This window comes from Amphiura filiformis, chromosome 19 (assembly GCF_039555335.1).
Source record: "Amphiura filiformis chromosome 19, Afil_fr2py, whole genome shotgun sequence".
Lineage (NCBI taxonomy): Eukaryota > Metazoa > Echinodermata > Ophiuroidea > Amphilepidida > Amphiuridae > Amphiura > Amphiura filiformis.
In genome coordinates this window covers 24,161,159-24,174,009 of record NC_092646.1, presented here as the reverse complement: position 1 = coordinate 24,174,009, position 12,851 = coordinate 24,161,159, and the positions used below count along the sequence as shown (strand labels likewise).

The window sequence follows — 12,851 nt, the reverse complement described above, 5'->3', positions numbered from 1 at the left end:
AAGATGCTTCCTTTACGAGTTATCACTCATTGAAAGTGCTACTTTGCTATACTTTACATAGAAAGCGACTATCTTAAAGTCGTCATATTTCCTTAATTACATGACCGATCAAGCTGTTATTGGGATATGTGATGCACAGTTGAAAATTAATTATTAAAATATTTGGTGACCTCAGTTGACCTTTGACCTTGTATGTGACCTTTGACCTCACGAAATTGGATAAAGTATGTTGCGCTGAAAAATCAAATTTGGCAATACCAAAGAACTATTTCATCAAATAAATCAAAACAGAAAGATGCTTCCTTTACGAGTTGTCACTCATTGAAAGTGCTACTTTGCTATACTTTACAAAGAAAGCGACTATCTTAAAGTCGTCATATTTCCTTAATTACATGACCGATCAAGCTGTTATTGGGATATGTGATGCACAGTTGAAAATTAATTATTAAAAGATTTGGTGACCTCAGTTGACCTTTGACCTTGTATGTGACCTTTGACCTCATGAAAATCTAATCAGGTCGAGTACCTCTGGCCACATAACTCCCCACCAAGTTCGTCACTGTACCCCATACGGATCTCCAGATAATCTGTTCACAAGGTATTTTGCTTATTACGCATATATTATGCAAATTAGGTACTTAATTACCATATTCTACGCTCAAAATCTAATCAGGTCGAGACCCTCGGGCCCCGCTACTCCTCCCCGTTACGTCACTGTACCCCATACGGATCTCCAGATAAGCTGTTCACAAGGGTTTTTTGCTTGATACGCATCAAATACGCATAAATTATGCAAATTAGGTACTTAATTAGCATATTTTGCGCTGAAAATCTAATCAGGTCGAGAACATCTGGCCTAGCTACTCCCCACCAAGTTACGTCACTGTACCCCATACGGATCTCCAGATAAGCTGTTCACAAGGGTTTTTTGCTTGATACGCATCAAACACGCATAAATTATGCAAATTAGGTACTTAATTAGCATATTTTGCGCTGAAAATCTAATCAGGTCGAGAACATCTGGCCACGCTTACTCCCCACCAAGTTACGTCACTGTACCCCATACGGATCTCCAGATAATCTGTTCACAAGGTATTTTGCTTATTACGCATAAATTATGCAAATTAGGTACTTAATTACCATATTTTGCGCTCAAAATCTAATCAGGTCGACACCCTCTGGTCATGCTACCCCCTATAAAGTTTCATCATCATAGCACTTACGGTTCTCAAGATAACGCGTTCACAACCTTTTTCCGAACACACACACGCACACACCCCCTCTTGTAAATGCCGCCAAGTGTGGAGGTGTGTGTATATTCCAACTGGGGAGATTCACACACCCACATTCAAACTGGGGAGATTTTTTACACAAATCTCACAGCAAACCGCCATACTGTGGAGGTTGCTCTAATCAGAAAAATGACAGGTGGTATACCCCCTATGGTTCAAAAACCCCATCTTCAACTGTGGAGCTCCACGGTTGTTAGCAGACTCCGCAGTGTGAATGTGACAAAACACACACACCTCCACAGTTGGAGGCATTTACAAACGCACCCCGCACACACACCCCACACACACACACGGACACACACACACCATAGTGATTACTAAGTCTCTCCCTGAACATTCAGGCGAGACAAAAAGGAAAGGAAAGGGAGCTAATCCTGGTTGCAAAGATTATATGCACAAGTAGGCTGATTAGGGTTTTGCCCCTGTATAGAGAAGCATCATCTGAATGATACTAAATGGCTGTAATGTGGATTTATGCCTGTTCATGGGTACTATTACTCACTGTGCTCTTTTCTTGTTGCATTTCACCAGTCAAAACATGCATGCCCAAATATATGAATGTGAATTTATAACTTGAACAAAAAATAAACAAACAAACAAACAAAACAAACAAACAAAACAAAACATATCAAACAAATGAACAATCAAACAAACATTAAAAACATAACACACTTACAAAATAACACAACCCATACCATAGAATTATGTCTACAAGCATATGCCTCTAAATTAGTGTTTTTTGACGAAAGAGACTAGAAACACTCCACATACACATTACAAAAGTTTGTACAGCTGCCTATATCAGCAATATAGTTGTTCAAACTCCAAATAGTTTAGTGGAGGGTGTCTGTTTGTACTGCTGCCTGCATCAGTAATATAGATGCTCAGACTCCAAATATTTTAGTGCAGGGTGTCTGCCATTTGTCTCTTTTGAAAAAAAAAAAACACTCAATCATCGGCATATATGCTTGTAAATGAAATTCTACAGTATTCCATTCATAGTGATTCCAACACACTGTTTATCTCAAGAGAGAGACCAATAAAACAAAACAAAATATACCAAAACAAACACCAATATCAAGTAAGAAGTTCATAAGAACAGAATCCCATAAGTGTTATCAGTATCTTGCTGTCAAGTATAAATTGATTGTAGGTAAATGCTAATGCTATGTACTCTAAATGAGCAGTGTTCGAAATAAATTGTTTTCCAGTCACCCAAACCAATACTGACTGTGGACAAATTCCAATGACAATGTCCAAGAAGCAAAAAAAGTCTGTACATACAAATTTTAAGTTAACACATTTCATCTTGTCATTGTGCTGTTCCATTTAAAATCCACATTCCCCCTGTGGAAGATTTTGGAAATACCTTCCACAGAGGGAGTATGAGTTTCAAATTGAGTTAACTTCCATTTGGAATACTCACTCCAGTTGTGGAAGATATAGGTTAAGGTATAATACAGGGGGAGTATGGGTTTCAAAATGATTAACCCTGACTAATTACATTTAAAAAACATACTCCCCCTGTGGAAGATATTTTCAAAATAGCGAAAAATTCCAGCAACAACCCAAATATCGCACTCGGAGAAAGAAAAATGCAACAAGCATTCTAAGCTCTTTATGGCTACAATACTCCCATTTTAAGAGCTATACCCCTGTTTACCTTAGGATGTTCAAATTGTGACAGTGAGGTTGTTGGTTTGAACCCTGTCAGGGTCAATGTGTTGTGCCCTTGGGCAAGACACTTAATATCGCTTGACCCACTCCACCCAAGTGTAAATTGGGGAGCTGTAATAGGGTAGTCATACCAGTGCCATTATTGTTGGTTACTTGGCTGTGAAATTGTGTGATATATCTTAGTGGCAGTGGAATAAATGTACAGCGCTTTGATATACATTTCATTACGAATTCTAGGCACTACATAAATCCCTGCACTTGTTTTTATTTATTTTCTAATACACATGGCAAAATGATGAAGTGCGTAGACAGCATCCAGGCTTACAAATGGTAAAAAAAAAAAAAATTTGATGTGATATGTGCTTGTGCTTGCATGACATTGTGCATACATCACATCAAAAATTCCACCAAATACATGACCGAGACAAGTGACTCAGGAGAATTCGGCTACAAGTCCTACCGTAAACTTTGTCTCAGACATCGAATACTGAAATGCAGAAAACAAACCATCATGTTGGTTTCCCACTAAATTATTCTCTCACTTTTATAAACTCATTAATATAAATGAAGAAAATGAACCTGTTGATTTTACCCATGATGCATTGCATGTGAAAATGGTTTGAAGTAGATTTCTAGGAAAACGACATGAAATGATATTTTTCCAGTGACAGAAAGTTGTGCCATTTGGTGTACTTCCATGTCTCATACACATTTGTTTGCAAACAAAGCCTTTTCGAGATATGGCGTACACAATAGGAGGGCAGTCTTCAATATGGATAAAACCTGGCAAATTCAAAAGACTTAACCAATTTCGTGCAGCGCCATCCTATTGTGCACGCCATATCTCGAAAAGGCTAATGGCAGCTGACATATTCTAATGACAGCGGAATAAATTTTATTATTATTTCTTCCAAAATGTAGCATAACCATTGATGCTAACGCTGCGCCTTAGGTGCACAATTAGGTTACTTGGCAATCACTTGACGCTACTCAAAATACTGTGCCGCTACTTGCCTAAAATTGGGCTACTTTGCAGAAATCAGGTTGAATTACAAAGGGTTCTGTGAGCATTTATTGATCGGTCCATAACTCCCCATTAACTACCAGGAGTTTTAAAGTCAAGTGCTCTTCCAACTAAGTGGGTGATTTGCATTCTAAATTCGGGTCAATTTGCCCAAATATCTAGTATTGGGCGCTTTTTTTTAAGCTTAAAAATTGGGCTACCTGAGACTCCTTTACCGCGGCCGGGAGTGCCAATGTGCTGCGCCTTGGAGCTGAAATTTTTTGACAACACTAAGCATAACCTTTCCAAATGAAGCATAACCCCCTGAGTACTACCTGCCTCTGATTGGTCAATTACGTGATATCTTTACTTTAATCACCAATCAGAATGGAGCTTTGCAAATAATTCAACCTAATTTATTTGTGTGGTGATATTATTCTAACAATGATGCTGATTGGTCCAATTGATAATGAAAACTTCTTTTTGACCAATAGGCAGGTAGTTCTCATAGGCATAACCTACCAGTGGTGTAGCACATCATTGATGAGATAAATAAGATGAAGCTTGGTTTGGAATGTCATCCCTTTGGGTAAGATCTTCACCAGGAGATGTTGAGCTACCAGCTGACAATGCTCCGGACTTTTGGACGTTGAGAAGATCCACTGCTTCCCTGCCTGGAATATATATAAGTATTAAATGTTGGTGAATACTACCATATTACCATGTAAACATAGCATGAACAAGCAGATACACCGGAGGAAAAAAATCCCAGATGTGCATGAATCTTAGCTTTTGTCAGCTAGTATAGGTACATATCTACTTACTGAGATAGCATCTTTGGTGCATGACTCGCTTATGGTCTGTAGTTTACCATCAAAATCTGCAATAGGGATATCAAGCTTAGTGGCCATGTCCTGAAGTTTGCCCTCTCTGCCTTGCACTAAAGCAGCGTCTATCTGATCCTGAAAAAAGTAAGCACAGTAAACATGATTTCAGTATATAGATATTGTTGTTAATCGCGACTACTACAGGCAGTCACAACTACGACTATTGAAAACCAAGAGTTGACTAACGTAACTATATCTAAAAATTAGACTAATTCCAATCAGCCATCTACACTGCATATGTACTGTGTTATGCTTCGTAGTGACGACTGATTGCCTTACAAGTTACAATCCATATCATGACGGACTTTTGAAAAAATATTCAATGCGACTTCTAGCGGAGCCTGTGTACCACATCCCTGTACCGCAGCGTTGTGACAAGATCGCGCTCTAAAAACAAGTTCTAAAAACAACATCCTCGGTCAAAAGTCAATTTTGACACAACTGCCCATGCTCTATGCCACAGGAATCCTATTGCAAAATCTGTCAGTTTTTTCCTCAGTTTTCTCAGTCGTCAATCCAGGATATGGAGAGATGTTGTGGTTTGGGAACACCACACAAAATAAGCATAAGCAAGCAACTTTGCATCTCAGATGCCATGCAATAGAGGTTGTTTTTGAACGCAGTATAGTACCATCAAGACTTCAAGAATGAGAGCCAGGGTTCCACTTCTGGGTGAAGAACTGAGCCTGCTTTACAACAGAGGACTTTCTCTGCATGTTGGGCCTCCCTCTGTGGAGGATTCAGATTGAATCTTTCTCAGAGGGTGTATGAAATTCAAATGGAGCTGCCTAAAGTGCTCATTCCTTTTGAAATTCATACTCCACTGTGGAAGATATTTCCAAAATCTTCCACAGGGGTAGTGTGGATTTTAAATGGAATAGCCCAATGAGAGAGAGCCAGGGTTCCACTTCTGGATTGAAGAACTGAGCCTGAGGATTTTCGCTGCATTCAACGGATCAACCTACCTGCTGTGATTTCATGAGTACTTCATGTTGTTTCTTTAGGTTTTCTTCACTCTGTGCAATCTGCCTCTTAATCTCTTGTTTCTGCATCACTAGCTTGTCAACCTACCTGCTGTCATCAACCTACCCACCTGATGTGATCAACCTACCTGCTGTGATTTCATGAGTACTTCATGTTGTTTCTTGAGGTTTTCTTCACTCTGTGCAATCTGTCTCTTAATCTCTTGTTTCTGCATGACTAGCTTGTCAACCTACCTGCTGTCATCAACCTACCCACCTGATGTGATCAACCTACCTGCTGTGATTTCATGAGTACTTCATGTTGTTTCTTGAGGTTTTCTTCACTCTGTGCAATCTGCCTCTTAATCTCTTGTTTCTGCATGACTAGCTTGTCAACCTACCTGCTGTCATCAACCTACCCACCTGATGTGATCAACCTACCTGCTGTGATTTCATGAGTACTTCATGTTGTTTCTTTAGGTTTTCTTCACTCTGTGCAATCTGCCTCTTAATCTCTTGTTTCTGCATGACTAGCTTGTCAACCTACCTGCTGTCATCAACCTACCCACCTGATGTGATCAACCTACCTGCTGTGATTTCATGAGTACTTCATGTTGTTTCTTCAGGTTTTCTTCACTCTGTGCAATCTGCCTCTTAATCTCTTGTTTCTGCATGACAAGCTTGTCAACCTACCTGCTGTCATCAACCTACCCACCTGATGTGATCAACCTACCTGCTGTGATTTCATGAGTACTTCATGTTGTTTCTTGAGGTTTTCTTCACTCTGTGCAATCTGTCTCTTAATCTCTTGTTTCTGCATGACTAGCTTGTCAACCTACCTGCTGTCATCAACCTACCCACCTGATGTGATCAACCTACCTGTTGTGATTTCATGAGTACTTCATGTTGTTTCTTCAGGTTTTCTTCACTCTGTGCAATCTGCCTCTTAATCTCTTGTTTCTGCATGACAAGCTTGTCAACCTACCTGCTGTCATCAACCTACCCACCTGATGTGATCAACCTACCTGCTGTGATTTCATGAGTACTTCATGTTGTTTCTTCAGGTTTTCTTCACTCTGTGCAATCTGCCTCTTAATCTCTTGTTTCTGCATGACTAGCTTGTCAACCTACCTGCTGTCATCAACCTACCCACCTGATGTGATCAACCTACCTGCTGTGATTTCATGAGTACTTCATGTTGTTTCTTCAGGTTTTCTTCACTCTGTGCAATCTGCCTCTTAATCTCTTGTTTCTGCATGACTAGCTTGTCAACCTACCTGCTGTCATCAACCTACCCACCTGATGTGATCAACCTACCTGCTGTGATTTCATGAGTACTTCATGTTGTTTCTTCAGGTTTTCTTCACTCTGTGCAATCTGCCTCTTAATCTCTTGTTTCTGCATGACTAGCTGGGCATGTTGAATGGCTGAGGGAGGAGGCTGGGTTATCTGAGTAAATATCAAACAAGTACTGTTAATTAGCAAATTACTCAATGCTACCAGTACAATAAAGCACTACAGTGCAGTATTCATAGAAGATAATTTAAAATTTATAAAATCTGTTAATCAATCCCTTGGGTATTCTTTGAGAAGAGATCAGGGTTGTAGCCACGGTGGTCGGCAGTAACCAGTCCTCAGCCTGACCGACCGGCACTCAAGGGAATTATGGGTCTTGCCGACCAGCACTAAAATGACAAATTGTCCCCAAAACAGCTGTCAAATGCCATTGCTGTCAAGTACATGTAATTGGCATTCTGATTCAATTTTCTCTTAATTCTAGCCAGCACTAATATTTGGCTAGCTACAACCCTGGAAGAGATGCTACAATTCTTATTTTGAAACAAGAACTGTCTTAAAAAAGGTAAATGCGATGTCTGGTCCAAATAAACTTCTTCACCATTTTGATGAAATTTGAATGGAAATTTGAGATGAATAGAAAATCATTTCTCAATAATGATGTAATAGTTGTAGCTGTAACATTTGGTAACATTTGTTGTATGGGTGTTATTTCTATTTACTTCAATTGCAGCTTTGATTACTGTTTTGCATAAAAAATGTCCAGCATGACTTTCTAAATAAGGTTATTATAAAGCGATCCTTCAGATGAACTACAGACGCACCCAGGATGCTAATTATGTCAAATTTGGTACATTAAAAACAGCTTGCATACAAATTCTTACATGGATAAGGTGGTGCGGGGAGATGAATACATGATTATTATTATGATTTCACAATCTTACCAGTAACAAATATACTCACAGGAGTTTGTGCTACAACTTGCAATTGCACCGGTGGAGGCGCCGCAGCAGTCACAACTGTCGGCGGTGCTTGTGGTGGTGGTGGCGGTTGTTGTTGGATCTGTTGCCATGGTGCTGACTGAATAGACTGCTGTGTGATGACCTCCTGTATAATGGCTTGTTGCTGCACTAGCTTCTGCTTGGTTTGTTGCTGGACTGTTGGTAAAAAATTACAAAGGTATTCAGGGAATGATGACCTTACCAACAAGGGTGAAATTAACAGCTTTGCTAAAATTGCTATCATGTTTATTTCCCCAGGAAGGAGCTTTGAGCCCTGTCAGGTTATTCACTGTTGATACATGTCGATAAATTGGAAGTATTTACATGTTGATACTCAAAATATTTGTCGATAACAGCACTGAAGTTTTTGTCAGAAAAGAACGGCACTTGTTTACATTGTGAGAGCGTGCAGAGCGTAAGCACGGAAGTGGGGTTCTGATTGGCTGAATCAATCATCTGACAATCATAGCAACAGACCGATAATCCAAATTGGCCGATTGTGCGTCACATCGTTGGTCGGCTCAATTAAAGTGAACACAAGCTCCGCGTATGTCGCTCATTAACAGGGCGCTCGCGTCAATCTGAGAAAGGGAGTGCCATTCTTTTCTGAAACCCAGTGTAGTGGATGCACTCTTTGCTTTCAAATTGTACAGGTCGTGTCCAAGAATTAAATAAGAGTTCTCCATGGAAAATGGAGAAATTTCACTGAATATTCCAAGTAGAAAATGGAAAATGGAGTTTTCCAAGAACAGGCAAAATTTAAGCTTATTCAGGTCTAGTTTCCAATTGTACAAGCAGAAAGAACAAACTGATTAAATATGCCATTACTTTTCATGATGCTGCCGATTTTGCGCATGTGAATCGCCATGTTGTTGGATTCAGTGTTGCCAGATAGAAACATATGGTTGACATTTTTTTCAGTAAAATGAAATAATCAGATTTCCCAAAAGTGGATACTTTTTTGTGGTTATTTTTAGAAAACGAAAACAACTCGGAATTACAAACAGAGACTAAATTAAATACAATAATTTTTGCACTCCTGGTGATCATAAAAAGGCATAAAATTACCCGAAAATCACAGCCTTAAAAACAACAGTGCTGTTCAACAGTACTTACTCTGAGATTCAGTAGCTACTTTGTAACTGTAATAGTTGTAATATTCACCACCAAACAGGAAATTAAATTTAGGATTGCCCTTCTGCTTCATCTTTGTCATGTGCTCAAAGTCGGGGCCGTTGCGAGCGACAAAGTTGGCCAACTTGTCGATGATTGTCCGAAGCTCATTGTCTGAAATAGAGAGGATAGATAATGGAATTATCATAAAGTGTCATTCAAATTAAAGGAAGACTGACCAGTGTTTTCAAAGGCGAGTGGTATAGAGGGGGGGGGTGGAAATGGCAGTATGGCACGATTATAGTAATTTATAAATTACAGTATGTACAACATATCCAGACTTGGGGTTTGCTTTTAAATAGAACTTTTACCATCCTCTTGTGTGTCAGCTTTATCTGCATCAATATTTGAGTGCAAACACCGCTAGGTCATGCACTCAAAGAACTGAGAAAGCCCTGTATGTTAAAATATTTTTTTGAAAACAGCTATTCTCATGATTCTGCTAGGAAGTTAAGCTTCAATTCAACAATTACCGGTACTTCACGAGTTTCATGATACTGAGTGATCGGTGCATTACATCGGCGGTTGCTCGAGAAGTCTAGCCAAGAATTTGCTCACTGATAGCTGAAGCACGACACCATGTAATTTGTAAAGCAAAATGCCAATGGAAGTTCAGAAGTAAACACAGCCGATCACCGCAAACTGTCCAAACTAGGCAAATCTTGCTCAAAAGATACATACAAATTTCAACATTAACAAAATAAATAACCTCCGGTGCAAAAATGTGCACCGCTGTCCGACCGAAAAACGATAGCAATGTACTCTAGCATCAAATGCGTATTATTGTGTGCAAATTCGAAGCTAGAGTTCTTTAGCTTGAAGTTGAAGCCTGGCTTGGCTTTCAAGAGTAAATCGGCGAATGAAGGAAAAATGGGCCGATCGATGCCGATCACCACCGATAAGCTACTAATTATAATTGGCCCGATTCGGAAGCTACCGATCTGATCGGTCAGACACTCAAAATTAATAATGCAATTTTAGGACGAGTGATCGCGATGCGCGGGGACCAGGGCCGGCCGGGGTGATGAGTTGCAAAATTTTGCCGATCGATTGCCATATCCGCATCGCTTAATGCTTTCCAAAGCGGTGCATCGCAATTGATCGGCGAAATAATAAAATGACCTAAACCCGCAGCCGGTGGATCACCACACACACTAGACCGCGGAACTCAGTCCTCAATGATACTTGATAGTCAGTCATTTATCTTTTGGTCGTTATATGACTATCATTTGAGGACTGAGTTGTTATAATATATTTTCTGAGGAGCAATTTCAGACAATAGCTGGGGATTAGTGGGGCAGGGGTTATCTATTGAATCCTTTCATGACCACTGAAGCATAACCTAGGTATGCTAGGTGAATTCAAATTTGCCATCAAATTGCATCATTTTACATATCAAATTAAAGCCCTTGAGTAAAGAAAGCCAAAACTGAAAACATTTTTGTCATAGCACTTTCCGTAACAAAGTTACATCTTGTCAAAGATTGACTTTCATCAAAAAGATTCTGCTAGCAAAATTCCCCAAAAGGCATTTAGGGGTGTTTCTAGATCTTAATCTCATGGCGATAGCAGCTTTTTTTAATGGAACTGCTATCAAAATCCCTCTAAAATTCCATGTGCGACTTGATTATCACCATTATAAAAAATCATATATTTGGGTCAAGTGAAGTATAGAAAACATATTTATGTAGGTTTCCTTCACCGACCTGTTCTCGAAAAAAAAATCAAATTTCTATGTAAATATGCATTGTGTTTGGGCCCCGGTCTCAGCGAATTTAGCTGACTAGCAAATGTGTTAACTAAGGTTTGCCTGGGATACCTACATAACCATAGTCAAGTCTGCCAAGCAAGGACACTCAGCACAAATTGAAAGACCATGTCAACTCTCGACAAAAGAATGCATGCATGGCAGGTCATACGACACCAATTTGATGTTTGTTATGACACCAATTTGGTGTTTGTTATGCTCCTCGAAATTAGTACCTTACAGTCTATGTCTGCACACACACACAAAATAGCGACAAAGGTGCAGAATTCCACTCCATTGCGATGATAATATTGATATTAGAAAATTGAGACATGTTTTTTAAAGCATAAAATCGGTCTTACCTTCAGGAGGTTTTGGTACGCTGTCCATACTTGACCCTTCCGTTTCTTGTTTTTGTCCCAAATATGTAGCAAGCGTTTGAGATATGCTACTTCCAGACATTATTTTGACGACCAATCGTAAAATTCCGCCTATGCCGCAGTCGCCATATTGATAGTGTAGACAATAATTGCCCAAAATATTTAGTTTACTTACTACATTGTAAGTATTAAATTTTAGGTTTTAAGATTTTTATTTAAAAATAAAAATTATTGATTACTGTATCAACATTTTTATATACACAATTTTATTAAATGTAAATAGAACTAGAGTCAACAGACGCTGATACAAGCCGCAATTTGACCCCTATAACTTGACCCCTGGGTTACGTATGGGGTCATCTGCTCTTGCATTGTGCTTAGGAGGTCATAAGAAATATTCCTGGTGAATTTCAGCTTAATCGGAACTTATACATGGATTTTGATTTTCTGAAAATTTTGATTGACCTTTTGACCCCCTTAATGACCTTTGACCTCAATGAAAAAAAAACCTTGTGTACACCGACAACACGCATTGTTCCACCTTTAATTAACAGATTCTAAAATGTTTAGTTCTTGAGATAAAAATTCTTAAAGTTATTCAGCTAAAAACAGGAAGTGACCCCTTAATGACCTTTGACCCCCAAAATAAAAATACCATGCATACATCAGGGAACACTGATTCATGTATTATGGTTATATTACTCTGGTCTGTTTACATTTTGAGATAAAAATTTTTTGAATATTTCGGTTTTTGACCGGAAGTAACCCCTTAATGACCTTTGACCCCAAAACTGTAGGCATCCTAAAGACCCTGGCTAGTAGCGATGCATGTGTGCTAAAGGCGACTCTCTGCTATATAATTTGTAAAGACAGTGATTTTTTGAATATTTTTAGCTTTCAGACCGGAAATGACCCCCTTAATGACCTTTGACCTCAACTCTTTTTAGCACGGTATAAGCACTGCTACATGTTGATTCATATGCATGAGTCACATGATCATTGCATGTAATTTGTGGAAGGAGTAGCATTTTTTGTGAAATCACATTTTTGACCATTATAGCTAGGTCAAAGGTCACAGCGAGGTCAAAGTCAAATGGAAGGTTTGGCCTAGCCCAATGGTCATTTGGGTCAACTTTGGTTGAAATCTGTCAATCCGTTGCGGAGCTACATGCAGTTGATTGCGGTTGCCAGAAGAAGAAAGAACTAGAGTCAACAGACGCTGATACAAGCCGCAATTTGACCCCTATAACTTGACCCCTGGGTTACGGATGGGGTCAACTGCTCTTACATTGTGCTTAGGAGGTCATAAGAAATATTCCTGGTGAATTTCAGCTTAATCGGAACTTATACATGGATTTTGATTTTTGAAAATTTTGATTGACCTTTTGACCCCTTAATGACCTTTGACCTCAATGAAAAAAAAAACCTTGTGT

At 39.2% G+C, this 12,851-nt stretch overlaps 1 protein-coding gene across 1 annotated transcript in view; it reads right to left on the bottom strand.

Moving 5' to 3' along the window:
• LOC140141090 (calcium homeostasis endoplasmic reticulum protein-like) overlaps positions 1–11,571 on the bottom strand; it is a 43,346-nt gene extending 31,775 nt beyond the window's left edge. Inside the window, 6 exon segments of the mRNA XM_072162867.1 lie at positions 4,495–4,646; positions 4,797–4,934; positions 7,139–7,270; positions 8,081–8,274; positions 9,235–9,405; positions 11,401–11,571. Of these exon segments, the coding sequence (XP_072018968.1) occupies positions 4,495–4,646; positions 4,797–4,934; positions 7,139–7,270; positions 8,081–8,274; positions 9,235–9,405; positions 11,401–11,500 (887 nt within the window). The 5' untranslated portion in view covers positions 11,501–11,571.
• Positions 11,572–12,851: the final 1,280 nt, after the last annotated feature.